This window comes from Pristiophorus japonicus, chromosome 14 (genome assembly GCF_044704955.1).
Source record: "Pristiophorus japonicus isolate sPriJap1 chromosome 14, sPriJap1.hap1, whole genome shotgun sequence".
Lineage (NCBI taxonomy): Eukaryota > Metazoa > Chordata > Chondrichthyes > Pristiophoridae > Pristiophorus > Pristiophorus japonicus.
This window is the reverse complement of record NC_091990.1, coordinates 2,622,405-2,650,270: the sequence shown is the minus strand read 5'-3', so window position 1 is coordinate 2,650,270 and position 27,866 is coordinate 2,622,405. Positions and strand designations below refer to the sequence as shown.

The following is a 27,866-nucleotide window of genomic DNA, read 5'->3' as shown; positions in this document are numbered from 1 at the left end:
TTCAGAAGCAATGTCCATTGCCTAGGACAAAGGCAAGGGACCACCACCTCCAGGCTCCCCTCAAAGTCACACATCACCCTGACTTGGACATATATCGTCATTCATTCATTGTTAACTCATGGGAGGAAGGGAGGTTAGGGGAAGGAATCAGTTTCCACTGGCCCGTTGCTCATTAGTGACCTTAGCAAGAAAGCGCATGGGTGAAGGCAGGACCGAGCTTTTCCACATAACCAGGAGGGGGAAGAGAGAAAAATTGAAGAAGGAAACTTGATTTGAGCTACAGTTCTAGCATTCCATGATATATCGCTGACTGACGTCAACATGGTCCTCTCCCTCCAGCCTCCACAATTAGTGAAGTGAACACCCAATAAATAAAATATGGACAAAAGCTCCATTGCTACAATACCAAACATGAATAGAGACAGAACACTGGCTCATCAAACACCCTATGGTAAAGCTCAGAATGGGCTTGGGAAGACGGGTCTTTTTAAAAACAATACATTTTATTAGAATCATAGAACAGCACAGAAGGAGGCCTTTCGGCCCGTCGAGCCCGTGCCGGCTCTCTGCAAGAGCCCCTCAGCCACTCCCACTCCCACTCCCACTCCCCCGCCCTGTCCCCGGAGCCCTGCACATTTATTTTCCTTCAGGTACTTATCCAATTCCCTTTTGAAAGCCACGATTGAGTCTGCCTCCACCACCCTCTCAGGCAGCACATTCCAGATCCTAACCACTCGCTGCGTAAAAACGTTTTGCCTCATGTCGCCTTTGGATCGCCTTAAATCTGTGTCCCCTGGTTCTCGACCCTTCCACCAATGGGAACAGTTTCTCTCTCTCTACTCTGTCCAGACCCCTCATGATTTTGAACGCCTCGATCAAATCTCCTCTCAACCTTCTCTGCTCCAAGGAGAACAACCCCAGCTTCTCCAGTCTATCCCCATCACTGAAGTCCCTCATCCCTGGAACCATTCTTGTAAATCTTTTCTACGCCCTCTCTAAAGGCCTTCGCATCCTTCCTAAAGTGCGGTGCCCAGAATTGGACACAATACTCCAGTTGGGGCCGAACCAGTGTTTTATTTCCATCGAAACATTAATTCTAGTCAAGTTATATATAGTGTGAGAGAGTGTGGCCTTTCAGTCATATCTTTATTAGAATGTTTTACAACACCTGAACTCATCCAGGGTGCGGACATTTTGTATGGCACTCACCAGCACTCCCAGCAGACAAAGTGTTTACTATAATTCTGGAGTTGAATTTGACACCACAACAGGAAGTGCCTGTCCCCAGCTACCTTTCGTCAACAGCTAAACAATAAAACGAGGCAACAAGGTGCAACTGAGAATCAGTGAACAAGCATTTCCTTTTTAAAACAACTCAGGAAATGCAACAGATGATGCTTTCCCTTGAATAGGATAAATAGCTACGAGGAAACCAAAAGGCACCAAACTCGAGCTTGTGCAAGGTTCCACCAGCGGTTGAATAGACGAACTGTCGTTCTGGACCAGTCCTCATTTTGGTCCAATGGCTGGAATTAGTTGAGTTATCCCCCCACAAGCCCTTTGCAAAATTATTATTGTTGGAGGGGGCAATGCAACAAAGACCTGCCTTATCTGTGTCAGCTGTGGCTCAGTGGGCAGCACCCTCACCTCGAAGTCAGAAGGTTGTGGGTCCAAGTCCCACTCCAGAGACTTGAGCACATAAAAATCTAGGCCGACACTCCAGTGCAGTGCTGAGGGAGCGCTGCATTGTTGGAGGTGCTGCCTTTCGGATGAGACGTTAAACCAAGAGGCCCCGTCTGCTCTCAACTTTTATTATGTAGTGAGTGGTTAGGATCTGGAATGCGCTGCCCGAGAGGGCGGTGGAGGCAGACTCAATCGTGGCTTTCAAAAGGAAGTTGGATAAGTACCTGAAGGGGAAAAAAATTGCAAGTAAAATATCCCATGGCACTATTTTGAAGAATAGCAGGGGAGTTATCCCCAGTGTCCTGGCCAATATTTATCCTTCAAAATCAACATAAAAATAAATTATCTGGTCATTTTCACATTACTGTTTGTGGGAGCTTGCCGTGCGCAAATTGGCTGCTGCGTTTCCTACATTACAACAGTGACTACACTCAAAAACATACTTCATTGGCTGTAAAGCGCTTTGGGTCATCCGGTGGTCATGAAAGGCGCTATATCAATCCAAGTATTTATTTTCTCTCTCAACTGATAACTTCACGAAACAAGTTGCAGAGAGTGGGGACAGAGAGAAACCACAGCAGTAAGCAAGGGCTGCTCGAGGCTTGAAAATCTTCCCCAGCTGCCAGCATTGTTCAGGGACAGCATCAACATTCAATCTTGTCACATTGCAATTCAACCTTGCATCTAATTTTAGATTTTCCTCAGTTACACAGCCAGCTTTTTAAAACAGTGTAACTTTCCATCGAACAATTTAATCGGACACCCCATTCACACGAGCCCGAAGATCAGTAAACATTTTGAAGAGGAGCCAAGTATGCAAGTTACTTTGTAAACAGAGGTGGGCGTGTTGCTTAATCTCCAAAGCCCAGATGTGCTTTTAACAAGCAGACCGAAAGTTAGCATTGCAGTAACTAAAGCATCTTTCTTGCACTTCAGGCCATCCCCTGGTGATCCATGAAGATTTGCTCCTTATCTCAACCTTTCCAGATACAACTTTTAGTCACGAGGGGACAACTTGTTTGGAGACTCAAGTGTTGGGACAAGCACCGAGACTGCACATCTGGGGAGATGGGGAGCATTTATATACACCTAATCTTGACTAATGTTTTTCTAACTCCTGGCATTACCATTAGAATTTGGGCTATCATCCCTTTTGTCTCTCGAATCTCTCCTGTCTTCGAATCTCATCACAGACCTTCCCTTTTGTTCCTTCTCCCCCTCCCCCTTTCAGTGCTGGTTAACAATCCGTTCTTTCCAAACACTCTCCAGTTCTGACAAAAGGTCATCGACCCAAAACGTTAACCCTGCTTCCTCTCCACAGATGCAGCCTGACCCGCTGAGATTTCTAGCATTTTCTGTTTTTATTCCAGATTCCAGCATCTGCAGTATTTTGCTTTTGTATTTCTATAGCGCCTTTCACCACCAGACGTCTCAAAGCACTTTATAGCCAATGAAGTACTTTTGGAGTATAGTCACTGTTGTAATGTAGGAAACACGGCAGCCAATTTGCACACAGCAAGCTCCCACACACAGCAATGTGATAATGACCAGATAATCTGTTTATGTGATGTTGATTGAGGGATAAATATTGGCCCCAGGACACCGGGGATAACTCCCCTGCTCTTCTTCAAAATAGTGCCATGGGATCTTTTACATCCACCTGAGAGAGCAGACGGGGCCTCGGTTTAACATCTCCTCCAAAAGACGGCACCTCCGACAGTGCAGCACTACACTGGGAGTGTCAGCCTGAATTTTTGTGCTCAAGTCTCTGAAGTGGGACTTGAACCCACAACCTATGACTGAATGTCAGCTGTGGCTCAGTGAGCAGCACCCTCACCTCAGCGTAAGAAGGTTGTGGGTTCAACCCACTTGAACACAGAAATCTAGGCTGACACTCCCAGTGCAGTACAGTGCAGTGTTGGGAGATGCCATTTTCAGATGAGACTGTTCCTATGGACTGGAGGGTAGCTAATGTAACACCACTTTTTAAAAAAGGAGGGAGAGAGAAAACAGGGAATTATAGACCAGTTAACCTGACATCGGCGGTGGGGAAAATGTTGGAATCAATTATTAAAGATGAAATAGCAGCGCATTTGGAAAGCAGTGACAGGATCGGTCCAAATCAGCATGGATTTATGAAAGGGAAATCATGCTTGACAAATCTTCTAGAATTTTTTGAGGATGTAACTAGTAGAGTGGACAAGGGAGAATCAGTGGATGTGGTGTATTTGGACTTTCAAAAAGGCTTTTGACAAGGTCCCACACAAGAGATTGGTGTGCAAAATTAAAGCACATGGTATTGGGGGTAATGTATTGATGTGGATAGAGAACTGGTTGGCAGACAGGAAGCAGAGAGTTGGATAAACGGGTCCTTTTCAGAATGGCAGGCAGTGACTAGTGGGGTGCCGCAAGGCTCAGTGCTGGGACCCCAGCTATTTACAATATACATCAATGATTTAGATGAAGGAATGGAATGTAATATCTCCAAGTTTGCAGATGAGCTGTGAGGAGGGTGCTAAGAAGTTGCAGGGTGACTTGGACAGGTTAGGTGAGTGGGCAAATGCATGGCAGGTGCAGTATAATGTGGATAAATGTGACGTTATCCACTTTGGTGGCAAAAACATGAAGGCAGAATATTATCTGAATGGCGGTAGATTAGGAAAAGGGGAGGTGCAACGAGACCTGGGTATCATGGTACATCAGTCATTGAAGTTTGGAAAGCAGGTACAGCAGGCAGTGAAGAAGGTAAATGGCATGTTGGCCTTCATAGCTAGGGGATTTGAGTATAGGAGCAGGGAGGTCTTACTGCAGTTGTACAGAGCCTTGGTGAGGCCTCACCTGGAATAGCGTGTTCAGTTTTGGTCTCCTAATCTGAAGAAGGACATTCTTGTTATTGAGGGAGTGCAGCAAAGGTTCACCAGATTGATTCTCGGGATGACAGGACTGACATACGAAGAAAGACTGGATCAACTGGGCTTGTATCCATTGGAGTTTAGAAGAATGAGAGGGGATCTCACAGAAGCATATAAAATTCTGACAGGATTGGACAGGTTAGAGACAGGAAGAATGTTCCCATTGCTGGGGAGTTCCAGAACCAGGGGTCACAGTCTAAGAATAAGGGGTAAGCCATTTAGGACCGAGATAAGGAGAAACTTCTTCACTCAGAGTGGTTAACCTGTGGAATTCTCTACTGCAGAATGTTATTGAGGCCAGTTCGCTAGATATAGTCAAAAGGGAGTTAGATGTGGCCCTTACAGCCAAAGGGATCAAGGGGTATGGAGAGAAAGCAGGAAATACTGAGGTTGAATGATTAGCCATGATCTTATTGAATGGCGGTGCAAGCTCGAAGGGCCGAATGGCCTTCTATGAGACGTTAAACCGAGGCCCCATCTGCTCTCTCGGGTGGACGTAAAAGGCACTATCTCGAAGAGCAGGGGAGTTATCCCCAGTGTTCTGGGGCCAATATTTTAACCTCAATCAACAAATTATCCAGTCATCATCACATTACTGTTTGCGGGAGCTTGCTGTGCGCAAATTGACTGCTGCGTTTACCACATTACAACAGCGACTACACTCCAAATCGTACTTCATTGGCTGTAATGCATTTAGAACGTCCGGTGGTCGTGAAAGGCGCTATATAAATGCAAGTCTTTCTTTCTAAGAGAGTGCTGAGCTTTGTGCTTTGAGCTTTGTCCCTGGAGTGGGATTTTGAACCCACAACCTTGTGACTCAGGAGGAGAGAAAGTTTGCTGTTGGGCTACTGAGCTGACAAGAGAGGGTGTTGAGTGTTGCCACTTACCAGCACAGTCTGGAGGAGCGCGGCGCTCTGGTGGCGGAGGTCCTGAAAGGGGCAGCTGTGGGAGAGCCGGAGGAGCAGCAGCAGCAGGCGGTGCAGCTCTGTCGGGGGCTCCTGCAGGTCCTGCCGGCCGTGCTGCTCCCCCGCGGCCGGGCAGCGCCGGTCCAGGCAGCTGTGCACCGCTCCGGCCGCGCTCTCCATCGCCTCCGCCCGGCTCCGCGGCTCCCGGCTCCGCATCAGGTCACTCCACTTGCGGCTGTCACAGCAGCCCTGGCCCCGCTCCACCGACATGGTTCACTCACTGCTTCATCTGCAAACTGCGGCGGAAACACACAACTTTACATTTAGGCTTAAGTGACCTTACTTCCCCCTTCAGTAACATTGCATGCACCCTTAAACACTTGTATTTATAGTACATGCCTGCACCCTGAAACACCATTATATTTATAGCAAATGCTTCTCTATTAGCACTTTTTGCAGTAAACAAACTGCATTAAAACAAAATGTTGACATATAGAAATAATATAGATAGAAAGGAGATCTCTTATTTTTAAATGTCACTAATTTTCCCACTTGTTTTGCAATAAACAGTACATTAAATTTATACACATTTAATATAGATATAATATATATACACGCACACTCTATCTTTATATTAAATACTACACTAATTTCTCCAGTTTTTTTGCAATAAACAGTACAAGAATTCAGTATATATATTGTCTGAATTCTTGCACTGTTTATTGCAAAAAAAACTCGGGAAATTAGTGCAGTATTTAATATAAAGATATATATATGTAGTCTGAATTCTTTTAGTGCACTGTTTATTGCAAAAATTATTAAATACTGCATTCATTTCACCACTTGTTTTGCAATAAAGTGCATCATTATTAAATAGTTATAGATACACATCTTTACATTAAATGCTGCAGTAATTTTCTCACCCTTGCTTTGCAAGAAACAAGGTGGATTGCAATATTTAATTATAGACATCTCTCCTCACAGGACATGCTTCAGTAATTCTCCTGTTTTGCAGTGCAGAAGCTGCAGGAAACAAAAGGCGCTCACTCACCGCAATTATTCAGCGCAGCTGATGTAACTAATAAATCCTGGGAGTCTGAGCAAGGGCGAGCGGCTCTGCGCATGCCCGGCGAGGCGCGGCGCGCCGCCCGCTGGGAGTTGTAGTTCGCGCAGCCGCATTCCCCAGCCTCCGGCCGGCGCGGCACACTACAGCTCCCGGCGGCGGCCACCGCGCCGCGCTACCTGGTCGCCCCGCCCCGCCCCCCCCCCCCCCGGCTCGGCCAATCAGCGCCCTTCCGGCAATCAAGGAAGCTGGAGGTTCTCTCACCGGGATTTAAAGGCGCAGTGAGGGTCAACCAACATCAACTGGTGCACCCAAAATAAAGATAAACTCCCACACTCTACCCTCCCATAAACTTCAATCACAGAATCGTACAAATTTACAGCACAGAACAAAGAATGACTTGCATTTATATAGCGCCTTTCACGACCAGCAGACATCTCAAAAGCGCTTTTACAGTCATGAAGTACTTTTAGAACGTGGTCATTGTTGTAATAGAAACATAGAAACATAGAAAATAGGTGCAGGAGTAGGCCATTCGGCCCTTCTAGCCTGCACCGCCATTCAATGAGTTCACGGCTGAACATTCAACTTCAGTACCCCATTCCTGCTTTCTCGCCATACCCCTTGATCCCCCGAGTAGTAAGGACTTCATCTAACTCCCTTTTGAATATATTTAGTGAATTGGCCTCAACTACTTTCTGTGGTAGAGAATTCCACAGGTTCACCACTCTCTGGGTGAAGAAGTTTCTCCTCATCTCGGTCCTAAATGGCTTACCCCTTATCCTTAGAATGTGACCCCTGGTTCTGGACTTCCCCAACATTGGGAACATTCTTCCTGCATCTAACCTGTCTAAACCCGTCAGAATTTTAAATGTTTCTATGAGGTCCCTTCTCATTCTTCTGAACTCCAGTGAATACAAGCCCAGTTGATCCAGTCTTTCTTGATAGGTCAGTCCCGCCATCCCGGGAATCAGTCTGGTGAATCTTCGCTGCACTCCCTCAATAGCAAGAATGTCCTTCCTCAAGTTAGGAGACCAAAACTGTACACAATACTCCAGGTGTGGCCTCACCAAGGCCCTGTACAATTGTAGCAACACCTCCCTGCCCCTGTACTCAAATCCCCTCGCTATGAAGGCCAACATGCCATTTGCTTTCTTAACCGCCTGCTGTACCTGCATGCCAACCTTCAATGACTGATGTACCATGACACCCAGGTCTCTTTGCACCTCCCTTTTTCCTAATCTGTCACCATTCAGATAATAGTCTGTCTCTCTGTTTTTACCACCAAAGTGGATAACCTCACATTTATCCACATTATACTTCATCTGCCATGCATTTGCCCACTCACCTAACCTATCCAAGTTGCTCTGCAGCCTCATAGCATCCCTCCTCGCAGCTCACACTGCCACCCAACTTAGTGTCATCCGCAAATTTGGAGATACTACATTTAATCCCCTTGTCTAAATCATTAATGTACAATGTAAACAGCTGGGGCCCCAGCACAGAACCTTGCGGTACCCCACTAGTCACTGCCTGCCATTCTGAAAAGTCCCCATTTACTCCTACTCTTTGCTTCCTGTCTGACAACCAGTTCTCAATCCACGTCAGCACACTACCCCCAATCCCATGTGCTTTAACTTTGCACATTAATCTCTTGTGTGGGACCTTGTTGAAAGCCTTCTGAAAGTCCAAATATACCACATCAACTGGTTCTCAACTGGTAATGTAGGCAAGGCAACAACCAATTTGCGCACAGCAAGCTCCCACAAACAGCTCTTCTTCTTAGGCAGTCCCTCGGAGTCGAGGATGACTTGCTTCCACACTAATATGAGTTCTCAGGTGACTGAACAGTCCAATGCGGGACCTACAGTCTCTGTCGCAGGTGGGGAGGAGAGACTCGAGGTGTTCAGTGCCTTCCCAGATGCTGCTCTTCCACTTAGGGCAGTCTTGGGCCAGGGATTCCCAGGTGTCGGTGGGGATGTTGCACTTTTTCAAGGAGGCTTTGAGGATGTCCTTGTAACGTTTCCTCTGCCCACCTGGGGCTCGCTTGCCGTGTCGGAGCTCTGCGTAGAGCACTTGTTTTGGGAGTCTAGTATCGGGCATGCAGACAATGTGGCCCATCCATTGGAGCTGGTCAAGCGTGGTCAATGCTTCGATGCCGGGGATGTTGGCCTGAGAGAGAACACTGATGTTGGTGCGCCTATTCTGCCAATGGATTTGCAGGATCTTGCGGAGACAGCGTTGGTCGTACTTCTCCAGTGCTTTGAGGTGCCTGCTGTACATAATCCATGTCTCTGAGGCATATAGGAGGGCGGGTATCACTACTGCTCTGTAGACCATGAGCTAGGTGCCGGGTTTGAGGTCCTGGTCTTCAAACGTGATAATGACCAGATAATCTGTTTTTGTGATGTTGATTGAGGGAGAAATATTGGCCAGGACACCGGGGATAACTCCCCTGGTCTTCTTCGAAATAGTGACATAGGATCTTTTACATCCACTTGAGAGAGCAGACGGGGCCTCGGTTTAACGTCTCATCTGAAAGACAGCACCTTCGACAATGCAGCACTCCCTCAGCACTGCACTGGGAGTGTCAGCTTAGATTTTTTCTGGTGGTCAAGTCCCTGGAGTGGGACTTGAACCCACAACCTCCTGACTCAGAGGCGAGGGTGCTGCCCACTGATGCACAGCTGAGTTAGAAGAAGAAAAGAATGTCTTGCTTTTATACAGCGCCTCCTGCCCACCGGATGTCTCAAATCGCTTTGCAGCCAAGTACAGGCAACTCTCGATTATCCGTACACAGATCTAACCGAGAACCCGCTGCAACAGCACTTTTAAAAACTGTGATTCTGTCCTGTGTACAGCTGCGCATGACCATTAAACCCACCCCACACACAGTCCTGCGCTGACCACTTTCTGCACCTGTCTGCCACTGAGGGTGCCGCCCGGCCTCGGGAGTAAGTAAAGCCCAGTCTCATTCGACCTCCAGTGGTTGAAGCCTTTAGACTGGCCGTTTCACCTGTCAGCCTCGCCGCTGGGCCTGATCGCGGCACTAGCGGGGAATGAGCTGGGGTTTCTAGGCAGGATCTGGGGACCCTACATGCTGGCACCGTCCGGCTTGTCTGTGCTCTTTCTCTGCCGACCGATGACTGCCGAAGGATTGGGGATTAGGCTCATCGAGTTGGTGTTCTAACTAGTTTCAACATTGATTTGAGGGAGGGGTCGTTGACTCCAGCAAGTTAATCTAGCATTAAAGTATAAATTTGGGACCCAAACATTCTCGGCAAGTACATGCACTCGCCCTAGCGACAAAATCGTTCACCCGGGATAGCCCAATCCCCGAGGGCCCCGGATAATCGAGAGTTGCCTGTACTTTTGGAGTGTAGTCACTGTTGGAATGTGGGAAAGAAGGAGGCCATTCAGCCCATCGTGTCCGCTCCGGCCAACAAAGAGCTACCCAGCCTAATCCCACTTTCCAGCTCTCGGTCCGTAGCCCTGTAGGTTACGGCACTTCAGGGGCACATCCAGGTACTTTTTAAATGTGGTGAGGGTTTCTGCCTCTACCACCCTTTCAGGCAGTGAGTTCCAGACCCCCACCGCCCTCTGGGTGAAAAATACTTCTCCTCAAATTCCCTCTAAACCTCCTATTAATTACTTTAAATCTATGCCCCCTGGTTATTCACTCCTCTGCTAAGGGAAACAGGTCCTTCCTATACACTCTCTAGGCCCCTCATCATTTTATACATCTCAATTAGATCTCACCTCAGCCTCCTCTGTTCCAAAGAAAACAATCCCAGCCTATCCAATCCTTCTTCATAGCTAAAATTCTCCAGTCCAGGCAACATCCCCGAGATCATCCAAAACTTAGCTGCCCGAGTCCTAACTCTCACCAAGTTCCACTCACCCATCACCCCTGTGCTCGCTGACCTACATTGGCTCCTGGTTAAGCAACGTCTCAATTTCAAAATTCTCATCCTTCTTTTCAAATCCCTCCATGGCCCTCACCCCTCCCTATCTCTGTAATCTCCTCCAGCCCCTTATCCCCCTCCCCCATTGCCTCTGTTGCTTAGGCCCAAAGCTCTGTAATTTGCTGCCTGAACCTCTCTACCTTTAAGACGCTCCTTAAAACCTACCTCTTTGACCAAGCTTTTGGTCACCTGCCATAATTCCTCCTTATGCGGCTCGGTGCCAAACTTTTTCTCATAACACTCCTGTGAAGTGCCTTGGGAAGTTTCACTACGTTAAAGGCGCTATATAAATACAAGTTGTTGTTGTTGATTGCACAAAATATCTTCTGCACATCCAGTGTGATTGCATTAAATAAGCACAAGCAATCATTTAGAATTAACAGAATCTGCAGATGACACAAGACATTTGAGACGGATATGTTAGCTTTTGTTACAAAGGGATTAGAGTATAAGAGTAAGGAAGTCTTACTGCAATTATATGGGGCATTGGTGAAGCCACACCTGGAGTACTGTGCACAGTTCTGGTTGCCTTACATAAGGAAAGATATACCTGCCTTCGAGGGAGGCAACAAAGATTCACTAGACTGGTTCCTGGGACAAGGGGATTGCCCTATGAGGAGAGATTGAGTAGACTACGCCTAGTGTTAAGAAGAATGAGAGGTAATCTAATTGAATTATATAAAATTCCTTCGTGGCTTGACAGGGTTAATGCTGAGAAAATGTTCCCCTGGCTGAGGAATCCTTGAACACAGGGTCACAGTCTCAGGATAAGGGGTCGGCCATTTAGGACTGAGATGAGGAGGAATTTCTTCACTCAGAGGGTGGTGAATCTTTGGAATTCTCTGCCCCAGAGGGCTGTGGAGGCTCAGTCATTGAGTTTGTTCAAGACAGAGGTCGATACATTTTGGGAGCTAAGGGAATGAAGGGATATGGGAATCGGGCGGGAAAGTGGAGTTGAGGTCGATGATCAGCCGTGATCTTATTAAATGGCGGAGCAGGCTCGAGGGGCCGAATGGCTGACTCCTGCTCCTAATTCTCATGTTCTCATGTGAAACTTGGGAGTATAGTGAAAAGTGGTTCTGCCTCAACTGGAGTATTGTGTCCAATTCTGGGCACCACACTTTAGGAAGGATGTGAAGGCCTTAGCGAGGGTGCGGAGGAGATTTACGAGAATGGTTCCAGGGATGAGGGACTTCAGTGACGGGGATAGACTGGAGAAGCTGGGGTTGTTCTCCTTGGAGCAGAGAAGGTTGAGAGGAGATTTGATCGAGGTGTTCAACATCATGAGGGGTCTGGACAGAGTAGATCGAGAGAAACTGTTCCCATTGGTGGAAGGGTCGAGAACCAGAGGACACAGATTTAAGGCGATTGGTAGAAGAACCAAAGGCGACATGAGGAGAAACGTTTTTACGCAGCGAGTGGTTAGGATCTGGAATGCGCTGCCTGAGAGGGTGGTGGAGGCAGACTCAATCATGGCTTTCAAAAGGGAATTGGATAAGTACCTGAAGGAAAAATAATCACAGGGCTCCGAGGAAAGGGCGGGGGAGGGGGACTGGCTGAGGTGCTCTTGCAGAGAGCCGGCACGGGCTTGACGGGCCGAATGGCCTCCTTCTGTGCTGTAACTGTTCTGTGATTCTATGATTCTAACCAGCACTTGAAATCTAATTGCTGAACCTTACACCCTTGAAGGTGTCAAGGATGTAACATGTGTTCCCAAATAGAAAATAGCTTCTGGGTTATTCTTCCTTCTGGGACTGAGGACAGTGAATTTACATCAGGTGGTAGTTTATCATTGGAAGTAAAGGAAACCAGTGAGAGAAAAATAACACTTTATTCCCAATATTTTATGTTTGGAGAGCATGGACAAGGGAAATGGATAAGATTGGTTGAAAAAAGACAGACTTGCATTTCTATAGCGCCTTTCACAACCTCAGGACATCCCAAAGCGCTTTACAGCCAATGAAGTACTTTTGAAGTGTAGTCACTGTTGTAATGTGGGAAACGCAGCAGCCAATTTGCGCACAGCAAGCTCCCACACACAACAATGTGATAATGACCAGATAATCTGTTTTAGTGATGTTGATTGAGGGATAAATATTGGCCCAGGACATCGGGGATAACTCCCCTGCTCTTCTTCGAAATAGTGTGTGAGATCTTTTACATCCACCTGAGAGAGCAGACGGGGCCTCGGTTTAACTTCTCATCCGACAGTGCGGCGCTCTCTCAATACTGCACTGGAGTGTCAGCCTAGATTTATGTGCTCAAGTCCCTGGAGTGGGACTTGAACCCACAACCTTCTGACTCAGAGGCGAGGGTGCTACCCACAGTGACAGCCATGACTGACAAAGCAGAATAACCTGGATAACTTTGAGTCTCAGTTCTAAACATTTCTCAATCAAGCAGCAGTCTTATTCTATTTTAATTATGTCACAGGAGTGCCAGTGATTCAAGTGCTGCTGATAATGTTTGAGTCATGCTTGCAATGTAATTAGAATCTCCTCCCTTTGCAAAAACTGTAGACACAAAATTGGCACTTCCAACAGCAGTTGTTTGATCAAAGTGTCTGAGCAGCAGCTACAGACTGTGCTTAGTTGAAGCAGTCTTGTTTACGTTAAACAATGAGTTTTTATTAATGTGGCAAATGTCTAAATTAAACAAAGATGAATGAATACCTCATAGTTCGTTAAAAAGAAAAAAAGACTTGCATTTATATAGTGCCTTCCACGACCACTTGACGTCTCAAAGTGTTTTACAGCCAATGAAGTACTTTTGGAGTGTAGTCACTGTTGTAACGAGGGAAACGCAGCAGCCAATTTGCGCACAGCAAGCTCCCACAAACAGTAATGTGATAATGACCAGATAATCTGTTTGTGATGTTGATTGAGGGATAAATATTGGCCCCAGGACACCGGGGATAACTCCCCTGCTCTTCTTCAAAATAATGCCGTGGGATCTTTTATATCCACCTGAGAGGGCAGACGGGGCCTCGGTTTAATGTCTCATCCAAAAGACGGCACCTCCGACAGTGCAGCACTCCCTCAGCACTGCACTGGAAGAGTCAGCCTGGATTTATGTGCTCAAGTCCCTGGAGTGAGACTCGAACAACTATGTGATGAGGGTTTCTGCATCTACCACCCCTTCAGGCAGTGAGTTCTGTATTTTATAGTCTCTTGAACACTCTTAGTTCAACTTAATTATTTATTTGGGAGATCTCAGACAGCCATGTGGAGCTTAAGATGGCGTTCCTCCACAGACCCTCTCAATACAGCTCCCTATACCTCCTAGCTGGAGGGCGCTATACATTATCTCAATACAAGTTCCAGACCCCCACCACCCTCTGGGTGAAGAAAGTTCTCAACTCCCCTCGAATCCTTCTACCAATTGTTTTCAATCTATGCCCCCTGGTTATTGGCCCCTCTGCTAAGGGAAATAGGTCCTTCCTATCCACTCTGTCAAGGCCCCTCATAATGCAATACGTGGTAAGCATTTTTATTTACTCTTTTGCCCTGTATTTTGTATCGGCTGTGAAATTGAATCACCCCGATTTCCTGTTCCTGTTCCCAGTGGGTAGGTCTTCCCGTCTGTGGTGCAGATTCAGAAAATTAACCCCAGAGTTTTTATCCCGCCTCTGTCGTGAGCTGTACGTGACAACTTAGAACATCAGAGAACCTTATAAATTTACAGCACGGAAGGAGGCCATTCGGCCCATCGTGTCCGCACCGGCCGACCAAGAGCTAGCCAGCCTAATCCCACTTTCCAGCTCTCGGTCCATAGCCCTGTAGGTTACAGCACTTCAGGTGCACATCCAAGTACTTTTTAAATGTGGTGAGGGTTTCTGCCTCTACCACCCTTTCAGGCCGTGAGTTCCAGACCCCCACCACCCTCTGGGTGAAGAAATTTCCCCTCAAATCTCCTCTAAACCCCCTACCAATTATTTTAAATCTATGCCCCCTGGTTGTTGACCCATCTGCTAAGGGAGATAGGTCCTTCCTATCCACTCTATCCAGGTCCGTCATAATTTTATACACCTCAATCAAGTCTCCTCTCAGCCTCCTCTATTCCAAAGAAAACAACCCCAGCCTATCCAATCTTTCCTTATAGCTAAAATTCTCCAGCCCTGGCAACATCCTCGTAAATCTCCCCTGCACCCTCTCTAGTGCAATCACATCTTTCCTGTAATGTGACCAGAACTGCACGCAGTACTCCAGCTGTGGCCTAACTAGTGTTTTATACAGTTCAAGCATAACCCTCCTGCTCTTGTATTCTATGCCTCGGCAAATAAAGGCAAGTGTTCCATATGCCTTCTTAACCACCTTAATCAGTTAAAGGAGCTGTATTTCTTAATTTGGCACATGATAATAATGTCACAAATAAGCAGCTATTTAGGAAAAAAAGATAACATGAGCAGCACCCCTGTTACTCCGTCCCACTTGTCTAAACGCACAGGAAACAGCAGCTACTGATCGATATCTCCCTGCGGCCGGGGCCCCCAATCCTGATCGAACTGTAAATGCTGCAGGTGCAATCGTCTGATTATGTCAGACAGCTCATTTGATTTGGGAAATAGATGGAAGGAAGAGAACCAGCAGGATTAGGGAACTGATTCCCTGCTTAAATATAAACCATTTTTAAAAAAAACAATATCTACATCAGAGAAAAGAGTATATTTAATATGCATTCAAAAAAAATGCAAAAATGTTTTTTTAAATGGCACGAATATTCTGAATATTATTTTGCTACAATTCTTACCCGTGCATTTAAAACATGTAATTAGTTGAAAATATCAGATACAATGATAAACTTTCAAAATTATCTGCCGAACCACTTGCAATAAGCATTTGAAAAATTTGTTCCTGGGATGTGGGCGTCGCTGGCAAGGCCGGCATTTATTGCCCATCCCTAATTGCCCCTTGAGAAGGTGGTGGTGAGCCGCCTTCTTGAACCGCTGCAGTCCGTGTGGTGAAGGTGCTCCCACAGTGCTGTTAGGGAGGGAGTTCCAGGATTGTGACCCAGCGATGATGAAGGAACGGCCGATATATTTCCCAGTCAGGATGGTGTGTGACTGGGAGGGGAACGTGGAGGTGGTGGTGTTCCTATGCGCCTGCTGCCCTTGTCCTTCTAGGGGGTAGAGGTCGCGGGTTTGGGAGGTGCTGCCGAAGAAGCCTTGGCGAGTTGCTGCAGTGCATCTTGTAGATGGTACACACTGCAGCCAGGGGGCGCCGGTGGTGGAGGGAGTGAGTGTTGAAGGTTTAATGGCAACTCAAAGCAGGGCTGGCATCAACAGTGAGGGTGCCATCATGCAATAGCACACTGACACTCACTCGTACAACAATAATAGCAATTTCAGCGAGGTACTGGAAAGCACTGAGTATGAATGTGAAACCATAAATTATCACAAATAACCATAACAAATAGATGAAGGGAGAAAATTGAGAGAGCAGACAGAGCTTCGGTTTAACATCTCATCTGAAAGACAGCACCTCCGACAGTGCAGCACTCCCCTGGAGTGTCAGCCTAGATTTTTTTTTTGTGCACAAGCCCCTGGAGTGGGACTTGAACCCACAACCTTCTGACTCAGAAATGAGAGTGTTACCCACTGAGCCACAGCTGACACACAAGACTTAGGCCATCCTGAGGTTGTTAAAGGTGCTATATAAATCAAAGTCTTTCTTTCTTCTTCTCACTAATGCCAGCAATCCTTCAGTACCGCACCCACTTGGCCAGTGTGTAAGCCTAGTCCGTGAAAGCTGGCAAGCTCTTTGACAAGGGAGGCATCACAATCTTATTCTACCTGGTACCTAATCAGTACCGACACAAGTACTTTCCAGTAAACTTGAGGTCATCCAAAACTCTGCTGCCCGTGTCCTAACTTATAGCAGGTCCCGTTCACCCAGCAATAAAACTGGTTCAATTCAGTAGGGTTTGATCCTGGACTGTGTAGCGATCTGTCAAAGCCATCAAAATGGTGTGCTCTTCTTAAACTTGAGGTCATCCAAAACTCGGCTGCCCGTGTCCTAACTCGCACCTAGTCCCGCTCACCCATCATCCCCTGTGCTCACTGACCTATATTGGCTCCCGGTTCAGCAACGCCTCGATTTCAAAATACTCATCCTTGTTTACAAATCCCTTCATGGCTTCGCCCCACCCTATCTCTGTAATCTCCTCCGGCCCCACAACCCGCCCCACCCGAGATGTCTGCGCTCCTCTAATTCTGCCAACTTGAGCATCCCTGATTATAATCGCTCCACCATCCGTGGCCGTGCCTTCTGTTGCCTGGGCCTCAAGCTCTGGAACTCTCTCCCTAAACCTCTCCACCTCTCTTTCCTCCTTTAAGACGCTCCTTAAAACATAGCTCTTTGACAACGTTTTTGGACATCTGCCCTATGGCTCGGTATCAAATGTTTTGTCTTATAACACTCCTGTGAAGCACCGTGGGACGTTTTACTACGTGCTATATAAATACGAGTTGTTGTTGTAAGGTCTCTGGGATAATCAGGAGTGGGTGACTTTTCCCGACGTAGTCCAAGAATCCTTAACCCAACTTTGGTGTGCCCTTCTACCATCAATACACACTGCTGATCAAACATAGGGCCTTTGCCCATTGTGCTATCAGGCCTCGACGACAAGAAGTACATATATTCATGGCGTACCTTTACTTCACTAGTATATGGTATTAGAGAGAAGATCGAAGATATCGGGAAGTGCCCCAGAATTACTCAACTGCAGTAAAAAGACTCGAGGAAGGCCAGGAAGCAGACAAGCACTCATCGTTTTACCTCCAACAGTGCAGTGCTCCCTCAGTACTGCACTGGAGTGTCAGCCTAGATTTATATGCTAAAGCTCCTGGAGTGGGACTTGAACCCACAACCTTCTGACTCAGAGAACAAGGGTGCTGCCCACTGAACCACAGCTGACACTGACAACCATATGGAAGGGAAGAGAGGGAATTGCACTGACATATTGTTCTTGAATATGCGATGTCACCTCCCTCCCCACTCTCTTAAATCTTCTCTCCTTAAGTCGCTGGCACTTGTTCAAGCACTAACGGAACCCAGGTATCTCAGGTCAGTGCCATTCTTTGTTTGAGCTCAGGCAGTGATTTTTGGCAGAAATTCAATTATGAAGGGCATCACGGTCGGCCTGATCATGTTTTCACTTGACATCAACAAACATGCACTATCTGCCTAATCTGGGTCATTGTCACCATAGGCAGTCCCTCGGAATCAAGGAAGACTTGCTTCCACTCTAAAAGTGAGTTCTCAGGTGACTGAACAGTCCAATACGGGAATTACAGTCTCTGTCACAGGTGGGACAGATAGTCATTGAGGGAAGGGGTGGGTGAGACTGGTTTGCCGCACGCTCCTTCCGCTGCCTGCGCTTGGTTTCTGCATGTTCTCGGCGACGAGACTCGAGATGTTCAGCGCCCTCCCGGATGCACTTCCTCCACTTAGGGCGGTCTTTGGCCAGGGACTCCCAGGTGTCGGTGGGGATGTTGCACTTTATCAGGGAGGCTTTGAGGGTGTCCTTGAAACATTTCCCCTTCCCACCTGGGGCTCGCTTGCCGTGTAGGAGTTCCGAGTAGAGCGTTTGCTTTGGGAGTCTTGTGTCAGGCATGTGGACAATGTGGCCCGCCCAACAGAGCTGGTCGAGTGTGGTCAGTGCTTCGATGCAGGGGATGTTGACCTGAGCGAGAACACTGACGTTGGTGCGTCTGTCCTCCCAATGGATTTGCACGATCTTGCGGAGGCAGCGTTGGTAGTACTTCTCCATTGCTTTGAGATGTCTGCTGTATGTGGTCCACGTCTCTGAGCCATACAGGAGGGCGGGTATCACTACTGCCCTATAGACCATAAGCTTGGTGTCAGATTTGAGGTCCTGGTCTTCAAACACGCTCTTCCTCAGGCGACTGAAGGCTGCGCTGGTGCACTGGAGGCGGAGTTCGACCTCGTCATTGATGTCTGCCCCTGCTGATAGTAGGCTCCCGAGGTATGGAAAATGGTTCACGTTGTCCAAGGCCACGCCGTGGATTTTGATGACCGGGGGGCAGTGCTGTGTGGCGGGGTCAGGTGGAGGACCTTTATCTTACGAATGTTTAGCGTAAGGCTTATTCTTTCATACACTTTGGTGAAGGTGTTGACGATGGCTTGGAGTTCGGCCTCGGAGCGTGCGCAGACACAAGCGTCGTCCTCGTACTGTAATTCGATGACAGAGGATGGAATAACCTTGGATCTAGCCTGGAGGCAGCGAAGGTTGAACAAGTTCCTGTTGGTTCTAGTTTACTTCCGTTCCAGCGGGGAACTTGTTGAGAATGAGATGACTCAGCCCTGCTTGACCCCAGTCCGGACGTGGATTAGGTCTGTGGTGGATCTGTTGGTCAGAATCACGGCTTGCATGTCATCGTGGAGCAAGCGGATGATGGGGATGAACTTTTGGGGGCAGCCAAAATGGAGGAGAACGCTCCATAGTCCCTCACGGTTGACAGTGTCAAAGGCCTTTGTGAGGTCAAAGAAGGCCATGTACAAGGGTTAGTGCTGTTCCCTGCACTTCTGTTGTAGTAGATGCATGGTGAAATGTGCAGTGCAGTAGTGCAATGCTCATTTTACTGGGGTTATGTTATTGGACTCGTCGTAATCCAGAGGTCTAAATTAATGATACCGAGACCTGAGTTCAAATTCCACCATGGGCAGCACGGGAATTTAAATTCAATTAATTAAATAAACCTGGAATAAGAACATAAGAATTAGGAGCAGGAGTAGGCCATACAGCCCCTCGAGCCTGCTCCACCATTCAATAAGATCATGGCTGATCTTCGACCTCAACTCTACTTTCCTGCCTGATCTCCATATCCCTTGATTCTCCTAAACTCTAAAAATCTATCGATCTCAGCCTTGAATATACTCAACAACTGAGATGAGGAAGACTTTCTTCACTCAGAAGGTTGTGAATCTTTGGAATTATCTGCCCCTTTAATTCCAAAGATTCACAACCTTCTGAGTGAAGAAATTCCTCCTCATCTCAGTCCTAAATGGCCGACTCCTTATCCTGAGACTGTGACCCTGGTTCTGGACTCTCCAGCCCGGGGGAAACATCCTCTCAGCATCTACCCTCTCAATCCCCCTCAGAATTTTGTATGTTTCAATGAGATCGCCTCTCGTGTTTCTAAACTCCAGAGAGTATAGAGAATACAAAGCTAGGCCTGGATTTTGCCTACCGAGGCGGGTCCGGTGCTGTCGAGGTTGGTGACGGACTGCGACCCCGCTCTGTGTGAAGAATCTTCCGTTGATGGGGCTTGTTAAAACCACCCTGCAAAGTTCCTGGCCAATTAACAGGAGGCGGATTTCATGATGCGTCATCAGCCGGTTTCCTTAAAGGGACCGTGGCCAACTTTATTTTGACAGTTGTGCTGTCAGTGTTCTACAGCATTGAGATGCTGCAAACACTGCCAATCACGGCACAGAGGGGCACAGCTGCACTCAGGCTCTCCCATCACTCCCTTCATCTGCTTATGGAGGAAGTCACAGCAAGCAGGGAGGTTCTCTTCCCTTCCAATAGGCGGAAGAGACCTCCCCAGGAGATCACGCAGCCTGGTTGCTCATTGCACAGTAGGGCACAAGCAGGGATATGGTCAGGAGGACTAGGCTGCAGTGGCTCAAACCTTTCAATGATCTCAGTAGATCACGAAACGTTACTGCAAAGCCACACTCAACCTCATCCTGCGGTGCCACTCATCACATCCCCATCACTCTGCCTTCCCTACCCTACTCCTGCACATCCTTGCTCACACCAACTTACCTTGCACCTCCATCCATCCCTCTCTATCTATGTTATCACATCCCCATCTCACTAGCCACCCCTCACACTCACCCTCATCCTAGTGCAAGCATACCAAATAACAACACACAAGGATAGGCACTTGGGTCTTTTAGCAAATGTTCATGTAAAGTTTCTGTTAATGTGTTGTCAAACATTGAAATCTTTATTTTCAACACATTGCCTTCGTGGACAGCCTTTGGAAGTGGCTTAGTGAGTTGCAGTGAATGGTGAGATACAACGGTACCCCCGCAATGGTAGTGAGTGTGAAAGGAATGGGTTGGGTATTGCAGTGATGTATCAATGATTTGGACTTGAATGTTGGGAGTATGATTAAGAAGTTTGCAGATGACACTAAAATTGGCTGTGTGGTTGATAATGAAGAAGAAATCTATAGACTGCAGGAAGATATCAATGGACTGGTCAGATAGGCAGAACAGTGGCAAATGGAATTCAAAGCGGAGAAGTGTAAGGTAATGCTTTTGGGGAGGGCTAACAAGGAAAGGGAATACACAATAAATGGTAGAACACTGGGAAGTGTAGAGGAACAGAGGGACCTTGGAGTGCAGGTCCACAGATCCCTGAAGGTAGCAGCTCAGGTAGATAAGGTGGTTAAGAAGGCATACAGGATACTTGCCTTTATTAGCTAAGTCATAGAATACAAGAGAAGGGAGGTTATGCTTGAACTGTATAAAACACTAGTTAGGCCACAGCTAGAGTACTGCATGCACCACATTACAGGAAAGATGTGATTGGACTAGAGAGGGTACGGAGGAGATTTACGAGGATGTTGCGAGTACTAGAGAATTGTAGTGATGAGGAAAGATTGGATAGGCTGGGGTTGTTTTCTTTGGAACAGAGGGGGCTGAGAGGAGACCTATTTGAGGTGTATAAAATTATGAGGGGCCTAGATAGAGTGGATAGGAAGGACTTATTTCTCTTAGCAGAGGGGTCATAACCAGAAGGCATAAATTTAAAGTAATTAGTAGAAGGATTAGAAGGGAGTTGAGGAGAACTCTTTTCACCCAGAGGGTGGTGGGGTCTGGAACTCACGGCCTGAAAGGGTGGTAGAGGCAGAAACCCTCACCACATTTAAAAAGTATTTGGATGTGCACTTGAAATGCCGTAACCTACAGGGCTACAGACCAAGAGCTGGAAAGTGGGATTAGTCTGGATAGCTCTTGGTCGGCCAGCATGGACACGATGGGCCGAATGGCCTCCTCCTGTGCTGTAAATTGCTCTGATTCTATGCTTTATGGTGTTGGTGTGGGGTGGTGCCAAACTGGCCTATCATGGATTTATGAAAGGAAAACATGCTTGACGAATCTTCTGGAATTTTTTGAGGATGTAACGAGTAGAGTGGACAAGGGAGAACCAGTGGATGTGGTGTATTTCGACTTTCAAAAGGCTTTTGACAAGGTCCCACACAAGAGATTGGTGTGTTCTTTACAATATACTTTAATGATTTAGATGAAGGAATTGAGTGTAATATCTCCAAGTTTGCAGATGACACTAAGCTGGGTGGTGGTGTGAGCTGTGAGGAGGATGCTAAGAGGCTGCAGGGTGACTTGGACAGGTTCGGTGAGTGGGCAATGCATGGCAGATGCAGTATAATGTGGATAAATGTGAGGTTATCCACTTTTGGGGCAAAAACACGAAGGCAGAATATTATCTGAATGGCAGCAGATTAGGAAAAGGGGAGGTGCAGCGAGACCTGGGTGTCATGGTACATCAGTCATTGAAAGTGGGCATGCAGGTACAGCAGGTGGTGAAGAAGGCAAATGGTATGTTGGCCTTCATAGCTAGGGGATTTGAGTATAGGAGCAGGGAGGTCTTACTGCAGTTGTACAGGGCCTTGGTGAGGCCTCACCTGGAATATTGTGTTCAGTTTTGGTCTCCTAATCTGAGGAAGGACGTTCTTGCTATTGAGGGAGTGCAGCGAAGGTTCACCAGACTGATTCCCGGGATGGCGGGACTGACATATGAGGAGAGACTGGATCAACTGGGCCTTTATACACTGGAGTTTAGAAGGATGAGAGGGGATCTCATAGAAACGTAAGATTCTGATGGGACTGGACAAGTTAGATGCGGGAAGAATGTTCCCGATGTTGGGGAAGTCTAGAAGCAGGGGACACAGTCTTAGGATAAGGGGTAGGCCATTTAGGACTGAGATGAGGAGAAACTTCTTCACTCAGAGAGTTGTTAATCTGTGGAATTCCCTGCCGCAGAGAGTTGTTGATGCCAGTTCGTTGGATATATTCAAGAGGGAGTTAGATATCGCCCTTATGGCCAAAGGTATCAAGGGGTATGGAGAGAAAGCAGGAAAGGGGTACTGAGGGAATGATCAGCCATGATCTTATTGAATGGTGGTGCAGGCTCGAAGGGCCGAATGGCCTACTCCTGCACCTATTTTCTATGTTTCTATGTTGGTTATAGCGTCAGTGCTTTATGCGGAGCTCCTTCACGGCAAACGAGTCCAAGGTGGGCAGAGGAAACGTTTCAAGGACATCCTCAAAGCCTTCCTGATAAAGTGCAACATCCCCACTGACACCTGGGAGTCCCTGGCCGAAGACCGCCCTAAGTGGAGGAAGAGCATCTGGGAGGGCACTGAGCACCTCGAGTCTTGCGCCGAGAGCATGCAGAAAGCAAGTGCAGGAAGCGGAAGGAGCGTGCGGCAAACCAGTCCCACCCACCCTTTCCTTCAACCACTGTCTGTCCCACCTGTGACAGTGTCTGTGGCTCTCGTATTGGACTGTTTAGCCACCAAGGAACTCACTTCAGGAGTGGAAGCAAGTCTTCCTCGATTCCGAGGAACTGCCTATGAATGACAGTGTCCAGTGAAGTAAATGTGGCCATGGTGAGACCATCCCCGGCCTCCCGGGCAGCAATGTGGTCGGATAATGATGCCCTGTGTCCTGTCCAGCATCAGGTAATTGTGGAGAAGGTTGGTGCTGCTGGTGTGTCTGGTGTTGCTGGTGTGCCCGGTTTTGTTGGTGTTGGGGCTGATTGTGGTGGGATTCTGAGGACCAAGGTGAGATTTTTTTCAAGGGCACTGGAGCTGCTGGAATGGATGGCAGCTGAGGTTGAGATGACAGAAGCGATCTGTCAATGGTGAGAGAGGTTGTTTCAAGGAGGCAACACTTGCAACCTGCCTAAAGCTCAAAAGTGCATTCCAAATCTTCAAGGCTCCAGCTTCTAACACTGATGGTAGCTTTAAAACCACCACTGTCACCTGCTCAGAGCAATGGAGAGTCATTGAAACCCCAACCTGCTTACCTGACGTGATCCCCGAGCGCCATGAAAATCGGCAAAAAGCTGGAAAAATAGTAAGTAGATGGTAAAATGCTCTTTAAGTACCTTTAAGCAGCCTCTTAAGTATTTCAATTGACTCGTCTGGCCGCTTAGTGCCGGGTCTGTAAAGCGCAGGTAGATATAAGAACATAAGAATTAGGAACAGGAGTAGGCCATCTAGCCCCTCGAGCCTGTTCCGCCACTCAATAAGATCATGGCTGATCTGGTCGTGGACTCAGCTCCACTTACCCGCCCTCTCCCCGTAACCCTTAATTCCCTTATTGGTTAAAAATCTATCTATCTGTGACTTGAATACATTCAATGAGCTAGCCTCAACTGCTTCCTTGGGCAGAGAATTCCACAGATTCACAACCCTCTGGGAGAAGAAATTCCTTCTCAACTCGGTTTTAAATTGTCTCCCCCGTATTTTGAGGCTGTGCCCCCTAGTTCTAGTCTCCCCTACCAGTGGAAACAACCTCTCTGCCTCTATCTTGTCTATCCCTTTCATGATTTTAAATGTTTCTATAAGATCACCCCTCATCCTTCTGAACTCCAACGAGTAAAGACCCAGTCTACTCAATCTATCATCATAAGGTAACCCCCTCATTTCTCGAATCAGCCCAGTGAATCGTCTCTGTACCCCTTCCAAAGCTAGTATATCCTTCCTTAAGTAAGGTGCGACCTCACCAATACCCTGTACAGTTGCAGCAAGACCTCCCTGCTTTTGTACTCCATCCCTTTCGCAATGAAGGCCAACATTCCATTCACCTTCCTGATTACCTGCTGCACCTGCAAACTAACTTTTTGGGATTCATGCACAAGGACCCCCAGGTCCCTCTGCACCACAGCATATTGTAATTTCTCCCCATTCAAATAATATTCCCTTTTACTGTTTTTTTTCCCAAGGTGAATGACTTCACACTTTCCGACATTGTGTTACATCTGCCAAACCTTAGCCCATTCGCTTAACCTATCCAAATCTCCTTGCAGCCTCTCTGAGTCCTCTACGCAACCCGTTTTCCCACTAATCTTAGTGTCATCTGCAAATTTTGTTGCACTACACTCTGTCCCCTCTTCCAGGTCATCTATGTATATTGTAAACAGTTGTGGTCCCAGTACTGATCCCTGTGGCACACCACTAACCACCGATTTCCAACCGGAAAAGGACCCATTTATCCCGACTCTCTGCTTTCTGTTCGCCAGCCAATTCTCTATCCATGCTAATACATTTCCTCTGACTCCGCGTACCTTTATCTTCTGCAGTAACCTTTTGTGTGGCACCTTATCGAATGCCTTTTGAAAATCTAAATACACCACATCCATCGGTACACCTCTATCCACCATGCTCGTTATATCCTCAAAGAATTCCAGTAAGTTAGTTAAACATGATTTCCCTTTCATGAATCCATGCTGCGTCTGCTTGATTGCACTATTCCTATCCAGATGTCCCGCTATTTCTTCCTCAATGATAGTTTCAAGCATTTTCCCCACTACAGATGTTAAACTAACCGGCCTATAGTTACCTGCCTTTTGCCTGCCCCCTTTTTTAAACAGAGGCGTTACATTAGCTGCTCTCCAATCCGCTGGTACCTCCCCAGAGTCCAGAGAATTTTGATAGATTATAACGAATGCATCTGCTATAACTTCCGCCATCTCTTTTAATACCCTGGGATGCATTTCATCAGGACCAGGGGACTTGTCTACCTTCAGTCCCATTAGTCTGTCCAGCACTACCTCCCTAGTGATAGTGATCATCTCAAGGTCCTCCCTTCCCACATTCCTATGACCAGCAATTTTTGGCATGGTTTTTGTGTCTTCCACTGTGAAGACCCAGCACTTAGGAAAACTTTTAGATTTTGACAGTGGGGTCCGCCTCCGAACCCAGGTCTGAGTGTCAGTATGAAACATACCGGATTGTTGTAAAAACCCATCGGGTTCACTAATGTCCTTTAGGGAAGGAAATCTGCCGCCCTTACCCGGTCTGGCTGATATGTGACTCCAGACCCACAGCAATGGGGTTGACTCTTAACTGCCCTCTGAAATGGCCCAGCGAGACACTCATTGTATTCAAGGCGGCTCACCACCACCTTCTCGAGGGCAATTAGGATGCACAATAAATGCTGGCCTTGCCAGCGACGCCCACATCCCAAGAATGAATAAAAAAGACTAATAGTCTGGAGAACACGAGTTCAAATCCCACCATGGCACTTTGCACATTTGAATCAGTTTAAAATTTTTTTAAACTGGTATCAATAAAAGTGCCCACAAAGCTGTCAGATTGTCATTTAAAAAAAAACAACTGGCTCACAAATGTCCTTTAGGGAAGGAAATCTGCCGTCCTTACCCGGTCTGGTCTCATCATCATCATAGGCAGTCCCTCTAAAAGCGAGTTCTCAGGTAACGAACAGTCCAATACGGGAATTACAGTCTCTGTCACAGGTGGGACAGACAGTGGTTGAAGGAAAGGGTGGGTGGGGAGTCTGGTTTGCCGCACGCTCCTTCCGCTGCCTGCGCTTGTTTTCTGCATGCTCTCGGCGATGAGATTCGAGGTGCTCAGCGCCCTCCTGGATGCTCTTCCTCCACTCAGGGCGGTCTTTGGCCAGGGACTCCCAGGTGTCGGTGGGGATGTTGCATTTTATCAGGGAGGCTTTGAGGGTGTCCTTGAAACGTTTCCTCTGACCACCTGGGGCTTGCTTGCTGTGTAGGAGTTCCGAGTAGAGCGCTTGCTTTGGGAGTCTTGTGTCGGGCATGCGGACAATGTGGCCTGTCCAGCGGAGCTGATTGAGTGTCTACACACATGATTCCAGTCCCACACCAACGAGGTTGACTCTTTCTGCTCTCTGAAGTGGCCTAACGAGCCATTCAGTTGCCGCAAACTTTAGCGGTTCAAGAGGCTCACCACCTTCTCAAGGGGCAACTAGGGATGGGCAATAAATGTTGGCCATACCAGCGATGCCCACATCCCGTGAACTGGAGAGCAATCAGTAATTGGTAACCCCATCTGAATTCCCTCCCCTCAAAACAAAGAAGTTTGTTTAAGAATTATTTGAAGAGGGAAAAAAATGAGCTTCAGGGTTAAATTACAAAGCGAGATTACACAAATTAGGGTTGTATTCCCTGGAATATCGAAGGTCATGGGGTAATCTGATTGAAGTTTTCAAGATTTTAAGGGGAACAGATAGAGAGAAATTATTTTCACCACAAGGGGGGGGGGGCATAGTCTGAAAATTAGAGCCAGACCTTGCAGGAGTGAAGTTAGGAAACACTTCTACACACAAAGGGTGATAGAAGTTTGGAACTCGGCGATTGATGCTAGGTTAATTGTTAATTTTAAATCTGAGACTGACAGGTTTTTGTTAACCAAAGGTATTAAGGGATATGGGGCAAATATGGAGTTAGGTCGCAGATCAGCCATGATCTCATTGAATGGCGGAACAGGCTCGAGGGGCTAAATGGTGTACTTCTGTTCCTATGCTTCATCCAATGGGATTGTTCTACAAAGCTAGGGGAATTTAATTGCCCAGAGGATAGTCTGCTTAATAGTGCAGGCCCTAACACTGTACAGAGTTGTTGATATTAAGCCCAGGTGGTGCTTGAACCCACAACCACCCTGGTCCAGACTTCCAGAGCACTGCCACGTAACCCTTGAAAGATAATAGTATAGGGCTACCAAAAAAACAACTGGCAGAAAAGACTAATTTAATGTTAACCCTCTATTTCACGACTGCCCATGAATAATCTGGAGTCTCCTATTACTATTCATTGCCATTAACCTTTCAATTTAGAGAGATGAAATGAGTGAAAGCTATTAATTAATGATTCATGACTCATTTTCAAATAATTCAAAGATCCGTCTGCAGCAACTAGAGTGCAAACAGTGTTCAAAACTAGCACAATAGTCATACGCTTTACAAAATATTTATTTCCCAGCTGTGTTAATGTATCAAAGGAGTTCCAAATTTTTCAACCAAGCCTTTTTAAGGGGAAATGTTACCCGAACCAGGGCTGGATTGAAAGAAAACAAATGGTAAGGTTGCCCCAATGGGTCAGGCAGCATCTGAAAATCAAAAATAAAAATAAAAAGGGGGGGGGGGAGAGGGGGCTTTTGTAATAAGAAGGGAGAAAGGGAATAAAATATGGGCAGGGGTGTTGGTCTTTATTGTTCTGTTTCCCAGAGCAGCTGGTAATTATTCCTCCATTGACACCCTCTCTAGACTCATCTATTGTTTCCCAACTT

The 27,866-nt window shown here is 47.1% G+C and overlaps 1 protein-coding gene across 1 annotated transcript in view; it reads right to left on the bottom strand.

The window, feature by feature from the left end:
- Positions 1-6,528, bottom strand: part of LOC139280296 (sestrin-1-like) — an 83,466-nt gene extending 76,938 nt beyond the window's left edge. Inside the window, exons 1-2 of the mRNA XM_070899968.1 lie at positions 6,424-6,528; positions 5,483-5,796 (exon numbers count right to left, since the gene is read on the bottom strand). Coding sequence (XP_070756069.1) covers positions 5,483-5,770 — 288 coding nt within the window. The 5' untranslated portion in view covers positions 5,771-5,796; positions 6,424-6,528. The remainder of the gene's footprint in view (positions 1-5,482; positions 5,797-6,423) is intronic.
- Between the last annotated feature and the right edge of the window lie 21,338 nt (positions 6,529-27,866).